Here is a 19,692-nt window from a genome sequence, read left to right on the forward strand (position 1 = left end):
ACTTTCACTAGGCAATACAATACCCACTAACCACATCTGGCTATTTAAACTCAAATTTAGATTTGTTAAAATGAAATAAAATTGAAAAATCAGTGCCTTAGTTAAACTAACCACATTTCAAAAGCTCAATCGCCACATGAGGCCAGGGGCCACCATACAGGGCAGCACAGGTGACAGAACATTTCCATCATCACAAGAAGTTCTGCTGAACAGCACCGCCGTGGAAGATGCTTTCCACATAGATGTTCTACATTATTAACTGAGTGATCCAATTTTACCCTATACTTTTAAGCTGAAAAGTTAAAAGAAGTCAAGAATTTAACTTTCAGGAGAAAAGAAACCACCAATAATTGCATATTTGGATATATTTAGATATTAAGTAAACAAGGTCGGGACATACTTCTTGGGCATCTCCTATGTGGTAGACATAATTATGTTACACATAATTACACATCTATTATGTGGTAGACATAATATTAGTCACACTCACAATAGGTATATAATATCTCCACTTTGTAAACAGTGAGGACGCTGGGGTTTGCAGAAGTTCGATGCGTTGCCTTTCACGGGCAGGCAAACAAGGGGTGGCAAAGTTTGACCTTCTGCCCAGAGTTTCAGACTCCAAAGCCCATGTTCCTTCTGGCACCGTGAACCTCTCTTCTCTAAACAAAAGTCATGGATGGTGAATAGAAATATTCCATTTTCCTCTGGATATTGGGGAGGCCGCTGTGCGGAGAGGCTGTAAAACAAGAGACTGTGGGCGCTGACTGTGGAACCCTGGCTCTGCCATTTACTAGCTGTATGACGTGGGCAAATTGCTGCATCGTGTGCCTCAGCTTCCCCCCTTTCTGAATGGCATCATCACAGTTCCCATCTCAAAGGACTGTTAAGCAATTAAATGAATTAATATTTGTAAAACACTGAAACAGAGCACGGCACCAAATCACTGCTACAGAAGTGCTTGCTAATATTATTAGGGTCGATGGCATAAAAAAGAAATCAGTCACTGTATCTTCCATGGCCGGAGAACAGAACTTGAAACTGAATTTAGGCATGTCATTCATTTAAGACCTGAACAAGACTTTAATTTATGACAAAGCGTGGGCTGACAGCATCTCCCCACGTGCGTGCACAAATATGGAGCTGTGTGACCTCTCAGAAGAGCACTCTGAAATCATAAGGTTGTGGCCGGTATTGCCTATTTTCAACCAGTCCATGAAATAAAACTACATCTCATTAATGGAAAATCACAGTGACAGGTCTGGCCCTCTATTTTATTGTTATTCACCTATTAGGAAAGGAAAGGATAATTGAAAGCAATAGGTTTACCTCTTGAACTTAAAATATTTTACTTAATCTAGCAATTATTTTCAAACCATACTCTATGATACCCATAATTTTAACCAGGCAGCTAAAAGAGGGACAATAATAGCTACCATTTACTGCTCACCTACCATGCTGTAGGGGTTCTGAATACATTGTCACCAGCCTGCACAAAAGCCAGGCAGAGGTAGGCATCGGTACCTCTGCGCTACATTTGAGAAAACTGCCGCATTAATAACTTGCCCAAGGTCAGCTAGTCAGGGGAAAACAACATGTGAAGGCAGGTCTCCTTGGTCTTAACGCCAGAGCCCACATCACTCTGCCACCGTAAGCAGGAATATGAAATAATATGAACCAGGAGAGAAATATGTGATGTGTCTATTTCATTACTCTCAGTATGTCTGAGGCAGAATTTCTAAAATATTAAAACACCACAGATCCCAGAAAAATCATTAGCATTACTATCCCAAATCACAGTAGGCTCAGAAGTTTATGGGCTGGATCACCAAGGACAATGCAGGACTGTTGAGCAGGTGTGAGCTCAGGCCCAGGCCTGCTGACATCTCGCCATCCCTGGGCTGTGTTTGATGGGTGTAGTCTTTATTTTGCAACCTCGTGAGCAGGAAAATCCATGCTGTCTGTCTGAATACATAATTAGGGAAAAGGGACCTCTGTGTTTCTGCAAGTGTGAGTAAATGCAAAGTTGGTTTGGGGATGTGAGGGTGGAAGTGGTCCTGCCCCTATTTCCAGACTCTCGGGCGCATGACTGACGACCCCGGGGAGAATCCCGCTGCATCAGCAGCATCTTATGCCGACCGGGGTCCTGCCCCCTGTGACTTGCTCCAGCTGTCTTTTGTCTGCACTGACCCCTCACTCCTTGTCTCCTCTGTGCCTAGCAGTTTGGCATTCTGATGGGTTTGCTTCACTGGCTCCCCACCCTCCCACTTTGTTCCACAGTCTGAGGCTCGACTCCTTCATCCTGGCCCGGCGATTGTCTCTTTCTGTACTCCTGGTAACGGAGCTCTCTGGCACTGCCCCAGGACGCTGTCCTGTGATCCACTGAGCCCAGCAGACCTGTAAACACAGCCTGCCATGCCAAACTTTGCACCCCCTCCCCACCTCTGGTCTCGCAGAGCCGTGCCCTGGATGTCACTTCACCAGCCCACGGTCTCTAGAGCACCTGTGGAATTCAGCTGGGCTAGTTCCAGCCCCTGACGTCTCTGCCTTGCCCATGCACACTGTGAAAGGAAGTAAAATTCTGTGAGTCAGAAACGCCAACTTACCAAGACTTGTAGGGAGCGCACTGGCAGAGTTTACTGCCTTCTGGGCACAGAACATGTCCATCCTGGCACAGTGACAACAGCCATTCCAGAGGCATGGGCCCTACACCACAGCAGAACTGCCCACCACTCCACTAAAGACCCTGCCAGGCTCCTGGGGTTCCCACTATCTCAGGAGCACCTTTCAATCCTCTATGCTACCTACTTCCTGATCTTCACGTGCCTGGTGAGGCCAAGAAAGAAATATGCAGCACCCCAAGTGCAGTGAGGGTGCCCCAGCCCATCAGAGCCGCACCAGTATGGGGAAGTCCCAGCAGGAGGATGGGAGGGTAGGAACCAAGACTACATTTTCCACCTCCTGCACCTATGAGGACCCTTCAGATGCTATGTAGCTGGGTGATGACTTGTCCTTCAAGCCTGTTACTGGAACAAGGCTTCAGTTCAGGTGACACCTGAAGGATGAGTAAGAGGAAGAGAGTTGAAGGGAGTTGGGGACGTGGGGAAAAGCATTCCAATCAGTTGGGAAGTTGGGACAACTTAGTGAAGGACCTGAAAGTTCAGGGTACATTAAAAAAAGAAAAATTGAAAGGAAGTAGGCATGCTGGAGTATAGAAAAGAGGCAGAGAAATGAGAGATGACACAGAGGATGTATAAAGGCAAGTGTCTCTCAGGCCACTCAGAGTTTTTATTATTTTAACCTGATGGAAATGGGAAGCAAATGGTTTTGATGAAGGGAATGACATGGACAGAAAGATGGCTCCGGTCACAGTGTGGAATTGAATTAGGTGTGGTGGAGGGAGAAGGCATGCCTACACAGTGGATATGGGTGTGAGATGTCTGTTGTCAACTCCACCCCAGATCCACTGCCTTCTCCATGGGCTCTCATCACAGGTGGGAAGTTGGGAATGACATTTTGCACTCTCCCTTGCCCACAGGGGAGTTCAGATGATGCCAATGAGAGGCCCTTGTGCAAGAGGTGGAAAGTGGAGGAGACACACCACGTTCCTCCAGCGGTGTCAGCGGCTGCGTGCAGATGTGAGGTTCACACTGGCTTCCAGGCAAGCTCCTGAAACTCAGCCTCTTCAGCAAGGCAGGCGGCTGAGCTCAATGGCATTCAGGTTACCCTAAAATATCTGGCTGGCAAGATTTCCTTAAAGTTAGTAGCTGGTTTTCGCAACCTTGATTGCCTTAGCTTACGTATCCAAAGGTTACGAATGCTTCTAATCCCCTCTGTTAAATCCCTCCCACTTGAAATATCTAGAATGGTTTCTGTTTTCCCTACTAAACCCCAACTGTTCAAGGGTTAAAGGAGGTTAAGAAGTTCTCGCAGTACTGGGGGTGAGAAATTATGGGGGCTTGGTCTAGGGTATAGGCAGTGAGGATGGAAAAAATAGGATGGATTTAATATACATTTAAGAAGTGGTATCTACAGGACATTATTATTAACTGGATGGGAGGAAGAAGGGAGATGAAGGGCTCAAAAATGACCACCAAGTTTTTGGCTTTAAGGTCAAGCAATTTTGCTAAATTTGCCATACAGTCCACGTAGCTGGGAGGGGTGTGGACATCAGGCTGCCCCACGTGGCCAGCCCTATCAGGGCTCCTTTCCAGATCGAAGCACTGAGGCCAAAGAAGAAGTAAGGAAGTCAACAGTATGATGGTGAAGAAGATGTGCCCTTTGGCTGGATGCTAAGGGCCATTGTAATGGCTTATCATCTTTTTCAAAGCTGCGCCAGCCTCTTCTAGAGCAGAGGAAGTCAGTTAAGCCAAGTTCTGTCCAAATCTCCCTCTAAAAGGAGGCTGCTAGGGAAATGACCACGCAGCTAGGGTCAGGGTGAGGGCTGAGTGACTGGGATAGAGAAGGAGCTTCTTACAGGAGACTACAGAGGAGGTGAAACACCAAGAAGGCAAACCAGTTTAAAAGCCACAAGGCAAAGTTTAGATTCAAATACCAAAGAGGGAAAGTTCAAGCACTAAGCTATGAGAAGAGAAGATCACAATATGTCATGGGAGATGGCAGAATCAGAGACAGAGCAGATCAAGAGCATATAAAGTTGTATATGCTTGGAGGGGGTGGGTAAGGGGGCGTTCCCACCAACATCGGGAAGTCAGGGCAAATTGGGGGAGGGTAACGATGGTCTCGACAGCTTATGGGAGTGGGTCAGATAGTATTTTCCTTGCCCATCTTTCCATTCAGGGATGTTTTGATTACAGGAGGACAAGGCTTACCCATAGACTGAGGTCACTGACTACACCTTCTGGAATGATTTCTAAAGTGCATTCTTGAGAAGCATAGCTGTAAGGGATTCTCAAATGCACCAAAGAGGAGGTATCTGAGTACTGCCTTTGGAATATGTGAAGGCTTTAGGATAACTACTGAGCTTCCTCAGTGATCTCCCTTCTTTAAGAAATTATGATCCATTAGAGTCTAAGTTTGTTGAAGACAAGGTTCCATATTGAATCCCTAACGCTCCTCACAGTGTACAATAAATATCAGCTTAACAGATGAAGATAGAATAGCAGATTCCAAGACATTGGGCAGCTTTATCCAGTGGGCTAACCACAACGTCTATCCATGCGTCTATCTGTGGGGAAATACACCCAGAATTCCCACTCAAATGTCAGGAACACCACTCCACAACTAGAATGGGATCAAGAATGGCCCCTCTCACCACTTTCTTCACTTCTCAGCAACTCCTCGAAACAGCCTCTGGGGATGGCTCCCAAAGCCTGGAGAAGGGGCCTTACTAAGGGAGGTGAAAGTCTTGGCTGGGGGATCCCCTTGGGGGCTGAAGGGAGAAGGTGGCTGTTAGAACCCTAGACTCCTGCCGGTGACAACCCCAGGAGCACACCTCAGGCCTCGGTTCCCTATTGCCTGGCTTTGCTACTTAGTACACAGCAAAGACAAGTTATCTGAAGTCTCTAAACCTGAGTTTGTCTATCTATAAAGCGGAGTTAGTGGTGCCTCATTCAAAGAATGGAGAGAACTAACTAATGTTTGTAAGACACCTGCCTTAATACCTGTCCACTAAAATGCTCCAAAGCTGCATTCTCTTCCAGAATTCACCTCCCAATTCCAGCCTTAGAGACTGGCTCCGCTGCTCCCATTCTACTGTACTCACATACCTCTTCTCTCCTCCCTCATTTGCTCCAGAACCCAACACAGTCACAAAGCTCTTCTCCTAATCTCCTCACCCCAAAGCCACTGTATACTATATCAACGTGTCTTGAAGTAGATGAAGAGCAAAATCCAACTCCCTTCAGGTGGGAACTATCAGAAGGTGCATTTTTGCTGGAAGTTGCTCTCTTCAATTCAAATGCCGGGGGCAGAAGGCATAGCTAGAGGACAGATGCCACTACGTTAAAAGGAAGAAAATCATTTCCCAGAAAACACACAGCTGCAATTTGCATTCTAAAGGAAGTAGAGCAAAGCCTTTTAAATTCCCTCCCTAAGCAGATTTCTGCAATTATTAGAACTTAAAAATACAGATGTTAAAGACCATGGCTTAAGGAGTTAGTTAAACACGCGCAATTGCAGATGGAAAGACTGAAAATTTTCTGAAATTGGTATTAAATACCCTCATACGATAAAGGGACACTGCCAACACATATGGCATAGTGGAGAAAAAACGACGCACTGAAGAAAAAAAACAAAGAGAACCCGAACAAGCTATTTCCTTTAGTTGGACCACCATAGAGATGGCTAGTGCCAACCCAATATCCATTCTCTGCTCCCTCTTTACTAAAGAACTCCCTACATTATTGGAGGAGCCTTAAATAAAAAACTGTATTTTTAGTCCCTTGTGATAGGATTGAGCAAAGCAGAAGTCATTGGGTAGAGCTTATAAGAAAAGCTCTTTAAAGGAGACTTGCTCAGCTGGTAGACACCCTTTTATCCTTCCCTGCAGGAGCTCCAGCAGCCATCTTACGACTATGAGGCAATCTTGAGGACGGCTGGAAGCTGGTGTAGAATGGAGCATAAGTCTGGTATAGTGATGGCACTATTACTACTTCACATTACCCCTGGACTCCTTTCCTCTAGACTTCTTTTATGGGACCGAAAAAGAAATTCCTAATTTGTTTAAGCTGCTGTTATTTTGGCTCAAATGCAGTTCTTAACTGATACTCACACCTAGCGTAGGTTTCCATTAGTTTCCTTGTGAATGAGGATTATAAGTTAATATCAGGAACATAATAATTTTTGGGTAATTATATATGAATTCTTGTTTTAATTTAACTATTGAATAAAATTTATGCCAATAGTTCTAAGTGTAGGTTAAATCTAGTCTTTTGCTGCCTTTATAAAGTACCAGTCTATTACAGCTAGCTCTCTGCACTGGGTGGACACCATCTGAAAATGGATTCAAGGACCCCTAATGGGCAGGTGAGGTAAGTGGCTGTCTAGTACATCTTATTCCTATTTGTGTTTCGCAATAACGCAAACATGCATCTCTCTGAAGCATTTCTAAGGATTTTCATCAGCAGTGACAAGGGAAACACAGGAGTTAAAAGGCTCCCTCTTCATGCAGCCTCTCTTGTTTCCACTATACAGCTAGGCCAGGAGAACCCAGAAAAAGGCAGGGATGACTTTGTGGAAATCCTTATGGATTTGTCATCTGCTTCTCACTCTACTTTTCGGTCTCATTCTGGATCAACCTCAATCAGTATGAGAAGCACCTGGGCATGGGAGGGAACAGGCAAATACTTACGAAGAGAAGAGCCAGGGAGATCCCCCTACAGTGGTCTTAGACTTGGCTCTCCCCTAGTTGTCTTTTGTATGTAAGAACTCCAGGAACATTGAGCATATGTTAAATTCGGGACCACATGCATGAGTGTTTATGATAATCACAAAACTACAGATAATTTCAGCAGTAATAAAATTCATTTCCTATACTTAATAATACCTGCTCTGTGTTGCTATGCAAAGACTGATAAGTGTATAAACTTCTTGAGCAATGTTACATAAACATAAAATGTGATTCATGTGTATGTTTACAACCACAAAAACACATTAATTGATAGTCTACAGAAAGACTGAAGTCCTTTTTTTTTTTTTTTGCGGTACGCGGGCCTCTCACTGTTGTGGCCTCTCCCATTGCGGAACACAGGCTCCGGACGCGCAGGCTCAGCGGCCATGGCTCATGGGCCCAGCCGCTCCGCGGCATGCGGGATCTTCCCGGACCGGTGCACGAACCCGCGTCCCCTGCATCGGCAGGCGGACTCTCAACCACTGCGCCACAAGGGAAGCCCCTGAAGTTCTTTTACAAATTAAACAGGGTACTTCCCTGGTGGCACAGTGGTTAACGATCCACCTGCCAATGCAGGGGACACGGGTTTGAGCCCAGGTCCAGGAAGATCCCACATGCCGCAAAGCAACTAAGCCCGTGCGCCACAACTACTAAGCCTGCGCTCTAGAGCCCACGAGTCACAACTACTGAGCCCGTGTGCCACAACTACTGAAGCCTGTGCACTTAGAGCCCGTGCTCCACAACAAGAGAAGCCACCACAATGAGAAGCCCGCGCACCACAACAAAGAGTAGCCCCCGCTCACCACAACTTTGCAGCAACAAAGACCCGGACACAACTCAGCCAGGAAGCAAGGAAGGAAGGAAGGACGGAAGAAGGGAGGGAGGAAGGGAGGGAGGGAAAGAAAGAAAGAAAGAAAGGAAGGGATTATAAATAGGGTTACTTGTGCTAATTTACTGAAGATGCAACTAGAAAAGCCAGCCTTCTATTCTGGGATTTTAAATCTGGTGCCTTTAGCAAATAGCGTTATCAATGGTTTAAAGTCATATTTGGCTTCTGGTGAATAGCAGTGGGGTTTCTCTTCTCCTAAGATCCTCCTGTGAGGCGATGTACCTTCCTCCAGCGGTGTGCCTGAAAACACTAACAGTGACAGCAGTGTGCACGCCCAAAGGAGGGATTCCAAGGAGCTTCACACATCCCTGATCTATCATCCCACTCTGGTCCCTGCCCCCCATGGTCCCCACCTTGATTTTAGCATCAACCCTAAACTTTTTCTTTTAGATTTTCTTACACTGACTGATGAAGTTTTTGATGTAAAATAATGTAGAATGACTAAATTCTTGTCCACTACCCAAAACAGAGGTGATGAAGAAAGGCATCTGCACACCTGATGGGACATCTTTACAGCAGTACAGGCAGGAGACGCCACACCCCTGGGCAGATCCAGGGCCTTTAAAGCCATTAGAGATGCACAGGTAGTTTATCCCAAACACCCTAGTCACCTCTCCAGGAGAGTGGTAAGGCTTGTAGAACCCTAAAAAGGCAGAAAACCTCTTCTCCATGGAAACGTTAATGCTCCCAGGAGAGTTTGCTTTCTGTTGGAAATTCAAGACTTTGCAAGCAAACACGATAAGAACTTGCAAAGTCACAAGGTGACTAGAATGAGTGTCGGGCTTAGAATACTTAGGCAGGGGTGAGAGGAGAGGGGTGGGACCTGGGGTGTTTCCTTTAATTAGAGTCTCTATAGGTAGTGATTTCCCTACTTAACCAAAAGAAAGCAATGGAAGCAGCTCCCAGCCTAACCCTTAAAAGGAGAAAGATGGGTATCTTTAATTGAAATCAAAGCATCACAGAATTCTTTAATTATAGGCTCAAAGGGGTTTTGGGCTCATCTTGCAGCTCCTTGGCTTTCAGCAGGACAGTATTAAACCTTCCTGAAAAGATAAGACTCAACCTATTTTTAAACATACCCAAAGAGGACATTCTAGTCTTCTGTTCCTTTGTTAGACAGGGGAGTTTTTTTCCCTTTCTAACCTCACCACAGGTGAACTTTCCTATTACTAACCTGAGCCTTCACATTAGAGTTTGGCTTAGTTTGCCCAGTGGAAATGAACTGCTGGTCATCATTAGCCTTCTTCTAAACTGTACTTCCATCTGTCCATATGTATGAAATTATAACAATTAATTAAGATATTTGGGTTTAAATCAATACATTTGGAGCTAGATGCCAATGGAATTACTGACAAAACACTGCCACCCTTCTTTTTTTCATACCTTTTTATTTCTCTGCCATGAGCTCCAGTACATTTGAACACACATACACACTACAAAAAATGTGCACAGTCACACTGGTAAATTAAAAAACATCCCTGAAACAGCTAGTTAACATTTAGATCTCGGCCCTCCCTATTCACATCAGGCGGTAATAGTGAAGGGCATAGACACTGGAGCCTACTGTCTGTGCTTAAATCCTGGGTCTGGGACCATGGGCATATTTTGTAATCTCCCTATGTGTCTATTTTCTCATCTGAGGAATGGAGACAATAACAGTATCTACCTTATAAGATTGTGGAAAGGATTCGTGAGTTACTATATTAAAAGCCCTTAGAATGGTGTCTGGACTCTAATCTTAAATGCTATATATTTGTCAGCTATTGTTACATCCTCCTTGCAGCAAAGGGACATTCAGAGCCTCGATGCTACAGAAGGCAAAAGTCTGAGAAAGAAAAGAATAGGACTCAAGTTTAAGGGGCGTGAATAGCAAGAAGAGTGATCAAGGTGAGAAACTGAAAAAGACAAAAAGCAAATAAGAGAACGAAAGCTATAGGGAAAGAGGAAAAGCAGACATTTAATGGGGGGAAAGGTAGAAAGAGAAAAATATAAGGTGAAAAAAAAGAAAAGTAAAAGGGAAACAAGAATAAAAAGGTGGGCATGAAACAGGGAAGAAGAAGAAAAGAAGGACTGAGGATAACAAAGGAGACCAAACATTAGAAAAGACTCCACTTACAGCTTGAGCTGGGTGTCAGAAAAAGAAAGGAGTGAAAGAGAAAACAGAAATGTTGGAACAGAACACATGGGGAGAGGGGAGATAAGAGTGGTAACAGGAAAGGCTTCATTTGCAGCAAGGCCTCTTTGTCTTTGAATTACGGGAAGTTTACATCCAAAATTAACACCTCTGATCTTCTAGACTTCCTTCCCAATTTCTCCTATTGCCTTAGAGTCTGCCCCAGACTTGCCCCCTAAGGTTTGCCCTGATGAGCTGTCTGACTTGCGTCTGGTCCGCTCTACCGACAAAGCCAAGATGCAGTGATCCAATCTTCACTTCATTTTCACTAAATACTCCAGCCATACTTATATTTACACCCTCTTCCTTCTCCAAACCGTCAGAAACCTATAAGGGGAGCTGGTATTTCATTTTTTTAAATTATTCACCTTGACGACATCCCTACCCCCCCCCCCTACTTTTTTTTGGGGGGAGGGGTGTCAATTTAGAACGAGAGGACCAAACGATACAGTGCTGCAGGGGTATGCCGCTTTTAGGACTACAAATTGTCCTCCCCACCAAAGGGAATTAATCACCTAATCACTTGAAAACAAGAGAAAGGCTGGCTCTAGGTATAAAGTAGAATTAGGATTTAAAAAAATACTTTTTCTTTTAAGCATTATCATGATTAAATTGCCTATTTGGTGCAAATAAGCCTCCCTCTTGGAGAAAGTCGAGAGACCTTAAAGGGCCCTCTAAGCAGATGAAGTGGACGGACCGCGAGCGTCTCCTCACGCGGGGGTGAGCTTGGGCCGCCGCCGCCGCCTCCGGAGTCACGAAGCCAGACGCGGCGCGTCTCCGCCCAGGACTCGGGAGACTGCAGCAGCGCTGCCGCGGCCCCGGCTGCTCCTGGAGGCTGGGAAGAGACGCGACTCCGGCAGACACGTGACCTCCTCCCAGCCGCCGCTTCCCGCGACCCAGATCCGTCCCCGGAACCCGCGCTCGGCGGGGCGGGCCGTGGGACACGTAGCGACGGCCCCAGTCCCTGCTGCGCCCTGGTGCGCGTGCATTCGGCGTAGTTCTCCCCTTGGTTCACGCGCCACTGGCAATAAAGAATGTTTCGGGGATCACCCGGGAGAATGCAGGAAGGAAAGACGTTTGGTTTGCCATCTATCTACCTGTATATAGAGAGATTAATATCTATTCTCTCCATCCCCGCCCTGGCAGAGCCGAGCGGCGGCAGCGGGACCGGAGACCCGGGAGTCCCGCAGGACGCGCTTTTCCCCCGGCCTCCAAGGCCCCTTGCAGTCCGCCGTTCCAAGCGGCAGGGGCAGTGCGCAACTGCGGGCACCTCCCGGTAACTCTCACTAGCAGTGAGTCATGCTCCCGAGGTGGCTCTGGGGAAAGGTAGCCCGGCTGGTGCTGGCCTGTGCTTTCCCCGCGCCGGGCGCCGCGGCTGCAGGGCGAGCGCGCGCGCGCACGGGTTCCCCGCGCAGTGATGTGGCAGCTGCAGGTCGGATCACGTTGCTGGCCCTGTGCTGGTACCCGTTTGAGACAAGATTAAGGAGGGAGGCTTTGGAGGTGCCAGCGGTAGTAAACGTGGGCTCTGCACACTCCCGGAGTCGCTTATCACACGAGGGGGGAGGGGGCGGGGAAGGCACGCATCGCCACCCGGGGCACGGCGGAGTTTAGCCAGCGAGTGATAATGCTGCATCGCTTTCCGCGGTAGCCCCTCTCGTGCCACCCCATCCTCACCCCCTCCCTCCCTGCCGCGTTCCTCGGGGAGAGCCTGAGGCCCCAAACGTCGTCATCTGCGGCTGTGATTAGTGGCACCGCAATTCCGGCTGCTGCGGGAAGTTTGGGTGGCCCAGGGACACTGTGTGGCCGAAAGACACTTGGATTGCGACATTCTGACCCACTGGCTACATTTTCGTTTATTTTAAATCCTTCAGGGAGCGGATTTCAAGTTGTCCCCTTTCGGGGCAACCTCCAATCAGGGCTAAGGGGTCCCCGCCGGCAACCGATTGGTGAGCAAACAAGTCTCCAAATTGTCCTTTGGGACTGAAGTTGACCCACCGCGAATTCTCTTTCTCTTTCCTTTTTCTGGTCCAAACCAATAGCACAGTCGGTGGAAAAGCAAAAAGCCACGTTCACGTTCCTGAACCGCAATGACGGACGGATTGAGGGAGTCGCACTTCCGAGCCGAGGAAGCCCTGGCTGCCCTGCACCCCCCGGCGCCCCCCCTCCCCACCCAACACACACACACTCCCCCAGCTGACTGCACCGCCCTCGGGAAGATGAATAGCTTGGCTGAAGTTGTTTTTCCTTTCCGGTGGCCCTGATCAGGTGTCCCCGCCCCCTCCCGCCGTTTGCCCTCCCTCGCAGCTTTCTCCAGACGCCCCCTCCCGGCCCGGCCCCTCCTCCCCCGCCCCCCTCTGGGCTGGACCGCGGATGGTACGTTCCGCACGTGAGCTGGGTGCTGGTCTGGCCGGCGACGCGCGTGCCCTGTGGCCAAACACTGCCCGGAGTGAGAGCAAACTACCAGCGCAGTGGGGCCGGCGCGAGTGTGCGTGCGTGTGTGTGCGTGTGTGTGCGAGAGACCGAGCACGGTGGGAGGAGGGGACCAACCGCTTCACACTTTCAACACTGCACTGAAGAGGGAGAGAGGGAGAGAGAGAGAGAGACTGGAGACGTACAGATCCCCCCAAGATCTCCCAAAGCTACCGTCCCACAGATTATAGAACAGAACCCCAAAAATCGAAACAGAGGAAACGGACAGCGGTGGAACATGGACGAAGGAATTCCTCATTTGCAAGAGAGACAGTTACTGGAACATAGAGATTTTATAGGGTAAGGTGCACGCACCCTTGCGAATATCTGTCTAGGCTTCAGTTTGATTTTTTTCTTCTCCAGAAAGTGGTATGGAGCGGGCGAGGGCAGAGCCCCTCCCCGAATGGATGCCTGATGCTGATTTCTGTTTTGCAGACTGGATTATCCCTCTTTGTATATGTGTAAGCCGAAAAGGAGCATGAAGCGAGACGACAGCAAGGTAAGTGTAAGTTTCTGATGTTCCTCATAACCTGTCTGGATAGTTAATTAGGGCCATTGATTTCACAGCGAAGCTCTGCCCGCAAATATATTCCAGCTTCCCCGACTGTGAATTTTAAGTGGTTTGCGGGATACTCTCAAGGGGAGATTAAACATCATACCTGAATTTAAATTGCATTTCAGAACAGTCCAGAGGAAAGAGTTGTCTTGGGCATAGTTTCTCACAGTTTTTTTTTTGGTGGTGGGGCGGCGGTATTGTAATATCCAGTAAATGAATGTTTAGCTTATTGTTTTCTCTCTTCCATGACTCTCATATATTAAGGATACCTACAAATTACCGCACAGATTAATAGAAAAGAAAAGAAGAGACCGAATTAATGAATGCATCGCTCAGCTGAAAGACTTACTGCCTGAACATCTAAAGTTGACAGTAAGATGCAGATTTTTATTCTTTGCCGCTCTCCAAGGGCGTGTTAATAGCCTGGTACTACTCCCAGGATATAAGAATAAATGTAAATATCAGATTCCTTACAACCTGTGCTATAGAGGGTAGAGTTTCCTGCAAACTCAAGAGTAGGTGTTCACAACTGAAGGCAAGAAATCATTTATAACCTGTATTGTGGAAAGCTCAAGAAGTATAGGAATAGTACTTCTTTCAAAGTGTTTGCTTAAGTTGATGTGCTGACTGGAGAGCCAGTGAAGCCAAATGTGTGTTTTTAAGTCACCAAGTGCCCCCTTCTTTTTTTGCACTGCAGACTCTGGGGCACCTGGAGAAAGCAGTGGTCTTGGAATTAACTTTGAAACACTTAAAAGCTTTAACAGCCTTAACGGAGCAGCAGCATCAGAAGATAATTGCTTTACAGAATGGTAAGTCAGTTCAGGGAAGCCAGCCCACCCCGAGGAAGCCGGGCAGCCCACAGAGGAGCAGTGTTAGGACTCTTCCCCCAGCCCCACCTCCTTCCTGGGGCCCACGGGCTCACTTTCATTTGTTAAATTGCTTACACTTTCCCTTCACTGGAAAGTGCCCATTTCCCGAAGCATCCTAAAGGCTTTCAGTCGAACTCAGAGGAGTCAGATTTGTATTTAAAGTGGCGGCTGCGCCCTCTCCACTTCGGTTTTTCAGCGGGAGTAGAGCGCCTCCCCCCCTCCCCACTCCTCCCACCTCTGGGCAACCGGTGGCTTATATCACTCGAATACGGAGGAAAAACCGAGATCACTTTAGTCAATGCAGGGCCCACGTGATAAGCAGATGTTTTAACGTCGGTATTTTTCTTCTTGCCTCCACTCCTCTGTTCCCCACCCCCGCCCCTCACCCCTTCCTCATCCTAGGGGAGCGATCTCTGAAATCGCCCATTCAGTCCGACTTGGATGCGTTCCATTCGGGATTTCAAACATGCGCCAAAGAAGTCTTGCAATACCTCGCCCGGTTTGAGAGCTGGACGCCCAGGGAGCCGCGGTGTGTCCAGCTGATCAACCACTTGCACGCCGTGGCCACCCAGTTCTTGCCCACCCCCCAGCTGTTGACTCAACAGGTTCCTCTGAGCAAAGGCACCGGCGTGCCCTCGGCCGCCACCCCCGCCGGGTCCGGGGCCGCCCCCTGCCTGGAGCGCGCCGGGCAGAAGCTGGAGCCCCTCGCCCACTGCGTGCCGGTCATCCAGCGGACTCAGCCCAGCGCCGAGCTCGCCGCCGAGAACGACACGGACACCGACAGCGGCTACGGCGGCGAGGCCGAGGCCCGGCCGGACCGCGAGAAGGGCAAAGGCGCGGGGGCAAGCCGCGTCACCATCAAGCAGGAGCCCCCCGGGGAGGACTCGCCGGCGCCCAAGAGGATGAAGCTGGATTCCCGCAGCGGCGGCGGCCTGGGGGGCGGCGCGGCGGCGGCGGCCGCCGCGCTCCTGGGGCCCGACCCGGCCGCCCCGGCCGCGCTGCTGAGACCCGACGCTGCCCTGCTCAGCTCGCTGGTGGCGTTCGGCGGAGGCGGGGGCGCGCCCTTCGCGCAGCCTGCGGCCGCCGCGGCCCCCTTCTGCCTGCCCTTCTATTTCCTCTCGCCTTCGGCGGCCGCCGCCTACGTGCAGCCCTTCCTGGACAAGAGCGGCCTGGAGAAGTACCTGTACCCGGCGGCGGCCGCCGCCCCGTTCCCACTACTGTACCCCGGCATCCCCGCCCCGGCCGCCGCCGCCGCCGCCGCCGCTGCCGCCGCCGCCGCCTTCCCCTGCCTGTCCTCCGTGTTGTCGCCCCCTCCCGAGAAGGCGGCAGCCGCCGCTGCCGCGACCCTCCTGCCGCACGAGGTGGCGCCCCCTGGGGCGCTGCACCCCCCGCCCCCGCACGGCCGCACCCACCTGCCCTTCGCCGGCCGCAGCGAGCCGGGCAACCCGGAGAGCTCCGCTCGGGAAGATCCTTCGCAGCCAGGAAAGGAAACCCCCTGAATCCTTGCTCCGCTTAGAAGGGACCCGGGTTCACGCGGAATCATAAGTTAAAACACCCTTAACGTTTTCAAGGGAGGAAGTGTAAGAGATGCACGACGGGCTTAAAAGAAAACAAAACATAACAAGCAAAAAAACCACAGGTGTTTTGTGTACGTTTGGAGTTCCTGTTTTGCTCATCCCTCACCGCCCACCAACCTCCACACACTAACATCCCTTTCTTCTCCCACCAGCTGTACAAGAACCTCATAGATATTCTTTTTTCTTTAAAGAACTCCCCGTAGTAAGTTTTGCCTTCTTTTAGGCCACGTTCCATTTTCTTTTAAAATATAGGACCGAATTCTCGAGGAAGTGAGAAGGGTCTGCTCAGCGAGTGAGCTCGCTGGGTAGGGGAAAGGTGGCGGAGGAGCTGACGTGGAACCGCAGGTAGCTGCTGTCTGCCTGCGTCTCAAAGCTGTCCTGCTTGCTTTAGGAAGATTTCCACAAATAGAAGGAGGACCTTTTAGAATTCAACTTAGTCTTCAGTATTTCATAATGTTCAGCTTTTCAAGAGGCGTATATTTTTCAAAGAGGAAGCGGTGAGGATGCAGTCGCTCACGTTGCAACCTATTCTGAAGTGGTGTGAATGGTCTCTTAGTAAGTTGCGCTTGTTTAAGGAGATGCGGAGTTGGGCCAACGTCAGAACTAAGTCAGGGAAGGAGATGGATGAGGAAGGCCAGAGTCATTCTCAGTACATTTGCTAGCACTTTATTGAGAAATTGACCGTGAATCAATTAACTCATCTTAATTTCATATATATATATATATGAAATTGAGTGCATCTGTTTTCACCCTGTCATTATTTTATCCATCATGTTTCTAAGTTTATATCATCTTGGTGTTAAAAAACAAAAAAAGAATGTGCGCTGAACTTTAAAAAAAAAAAAAAGAAAAACAAGTCCAAACTGATTTATCCTATATTCTGTTAATTCACAAGAGTGGAGGAGGAAAGCATTAAACTGGTCCGTTTGGGTTGGAAATGCTGTAAAGATGTGGAATGAAGCCCTGTGAGGCCTTCCTATCTCCAAGTCTATGTATTTTCTGGAGACCAAACCAGATACCAGATAATCACAAAGAAAGCTTTTTTAATAAGGCTTAAACCAAGACCTTGTCTAGATATTTTTAGTTTGTTGCCAAGGTAGCACTGTGAGAAATCTCACTTGAATGTTATGTAAGGGGTGAGACACAACAGTCTGACTATGAGTGAAGAAAATATCTGGGTCTTTTAGTCAGTTTGGTGCATTTGCTGCTGCTGTTGCTACTGTTTGCCTCAAACGCTGTGTTTAAACAACGTTAAACTCTTAGCCTACAAGGTGGCTCTTATGTACATAGTTGTTAATACATCCAATTAATGATGTCTGACATGCTATTTTTGTAGGGAGAAAATATGTGCTAATGATATTTTGAGTTAAAATATCTTTGGGGGAGGATTTGCTGAAAAGTTGCACTTTTGTTACAATGCTTATGCTTGGTACAAGCTTATGCTGTCTTAAATTATTAAAAAAAATAAATAAACACTGTCTGCAAGAAACCAGCTGGTTTAGAAAAGTTTAGTATGTGAAGATAAACTAGAAATTATCTTTATATTCTAGTATTTTCAGCACTCCACAAATTCTATTACCTAAAATTAATATTGCCACGCTATTTTGTGATTTTAAAATTCTTACTAAGGAATAAAAACTTTAATATACGTACGCTATGAGATTGTCTAATAATTAAAAAGATATAATGAATGCTCGGATAGTTTTAAGATAATCTATGAATATAGGGATAAAAGTCATTTAGGTTCTCAGATACACAACTTTATTTGTCACTGGTTTGATATCACACATTTGCAATCTCTTGCAAGCCTCCAGGCTCTGGCTGTGTCTACTTGGTTGTTCCCAATGTATCTACATGAAAAGTGCAAAAGAAAAACCCACCAGTCACTTCCATGGTTTATGTTAGACCCAGTTTGCTAATGTTTTTATGACTGATGGAGCTTTTCATCTTTGACACCAGGTAGCCTCTGTTGTGTGGTCTGGTGCTTCTCTTTCACTGGATCCCGTATAGATACTCTATCACTTAGGGGTGGTTAATTTCTCGGTATATTTTAGCTTCTTAGCCTTTATAAAATAATTCTTTTGTGGGACTTTATCATGGAATTCAAGGAACAGAAATAATTATTTCTAGACTTTTCTCAAGTTTATAATCAAATTTGTGATTTGATACCAACTGTGCAAAAGATTGTCAATATTTAGTTTCAATAATGTTCTTCACAAACCCCTTGATTTTTGAAAGGTGTTGAAATAATAGTCAAAATTTATGAGATGTAGAAAAAGTGCTCCCTCTGCTGACTTTATGGCAACCAAACTGCAAGTCATAGAAAGTGGAGCCGGAAGGAACCTCGGAGATCAGCTGTCCAGCCCCTGCCTTTTAAATATGAGAGAAATGAAGCCCAGAGATATCAGATATCTTCCCAAGGCCACAAAGCTACCTGGAGCCAGCTCTAGAGGCCAGGTCTGTTGTATCCCCCAGTCAGTGACCTACTTCCCGTTGCAGCATCTTGAACCAAATAAACCGAATTTGGGCAGCATTCATGAAACATCATGAATAAATCACAGGAAAAGGAAATAAAAATTAACATTACAAAACCATGTAGGATTTTTGAGCATTGTAAGTTATTGAACTTTAGAAAAATGTTCTGTCCAAACCAGAATAATGGAAAAAAGTAGGATTTTAAATATTTTGAGCTACATGTTAATGTCATATTGTAATCATGTGTTTCATAGCCAAAAAAGATGCAAAGTAAGTCAGAGGATAATAAAATGTTTTAGCATTTGTATGATTTTGGTATAATAAAACAAAAAACCTTAGGGTTGGACCACATTTTATAGATTAGTTGTTTAGTCCAAATGCCTCTATACTAGCATAGTAATAGGATAAAGTTAGGATAGAACTGCAAAATAATATTGTCTGTATTGCATCTGAAAAATGTTATTTTGGTCATTGATTTATTTTAATGAACCAAAAGACTGGAGTCATTATAATTTGCTAAGGAGGATTCTATACCTAGAGCAGTCAAGTTTAGCCTAAACCCTTTGTATTATATGTGATTTTTCAATATACGACAAATATGAATCTTGAGTCAATAATATTTTACACGTATAGTATTACACGAATTAATTTTACATACACATATCTCTTAGCAAAGTTTATATTGAACTGATAAACATCCTTTCCTCCCGCAAAGAGCTAAGCACACTTTTAAGGCACTAGACACTACATTTTAATAGCTCTTTAAAGTATGACTGGAGTTTTAGTTCCTATCATTGTGAAAACTATTTTTCATTTAGTTCTCTGTTACTAGCCATACAGGCCGTACATTTTGTTATTACCCATCAAAGTATGTCAAAGAAGCCTCAGGCTGTTCCCGTCTATGTCACGGGTCGATTCTGAACCTCTCCACGGGAGGTGATTGCCATTTAGGTTCTGGGAAGACAAGGCTGGACAGACTAGAGGCTTTTACTTTAGACAGAAATGAATAGAGCCGGGCTTCGCTGGTGGTGCAGTGGTTGAGAGTCCGCCTGCCGATGTAGGGGACACGGGTTCATGCCCCGGTGCGGGAAGATCCCACATGCCGCGGAGCGGCTGGGCCCGTGAGCCATGGCCGCTGAACGGGCCATGGCCGCTGAACCTGCGCGTCCGGAGCCTCTGCTCCGCCACGGGAGAGGCCACAACAGTGAGAGGCTCGCGTACCGGGGGAAAAAAAAAAATGAACAGAGCCCTCATGAATGAGTTAAGCCCATTATAATGCTAAAAGCTGGCTGTACTATTGTGATCATAGTATTTTATTTCAGAGAGCAATCTG

General features: G+C 47.1%; 1 protein-coding gene across 1 annotated transcript; it reads left to right on the plus strand.

The window, feature by feature from the left end:
* Positions 1 to 12,635: 12,635 nt before the first annotated feature.
* Positions 12,636 to 17,536, plus strand: BHLHE41 (basic helix-loop-helix family member e41). Its single transcript, XM_030830539.3, has 5 exons — positions 12,636 to 13,182; positions 13,318 to 13,381; positions 13,703 to 13,810; positions 14,136 to 14,247; positions 14,710 to 17,536. Exons 1-5 carry the CDS (start codon positions 13,121 to 13,123, stop codon positions 15,804 to 15,806), a joined length of 1,443 nt encoding a protein of 480 aa, XP_030686399.1. The 5' UTR covers positions 12,636 to 13,120; the 3' UTR covers positions 15,807 to 17,536.
* Positions 17,537 to 19,692: the final 2,156 nt, after the last annotated feature.

The sequence above is a fragment of the Globicephala melas genome, chromosome 10 (genome assembly GCF_963455315.2).
Source record: "Globicephala melas chromosome 10, mGloMel1.2, whole genome shotgun sequence".
NCBI lineage: Eukaryota > Metazoa > Chordata > Mammalia > Artiodactyla > Delphinidae > Globicephala > Globicephala melas.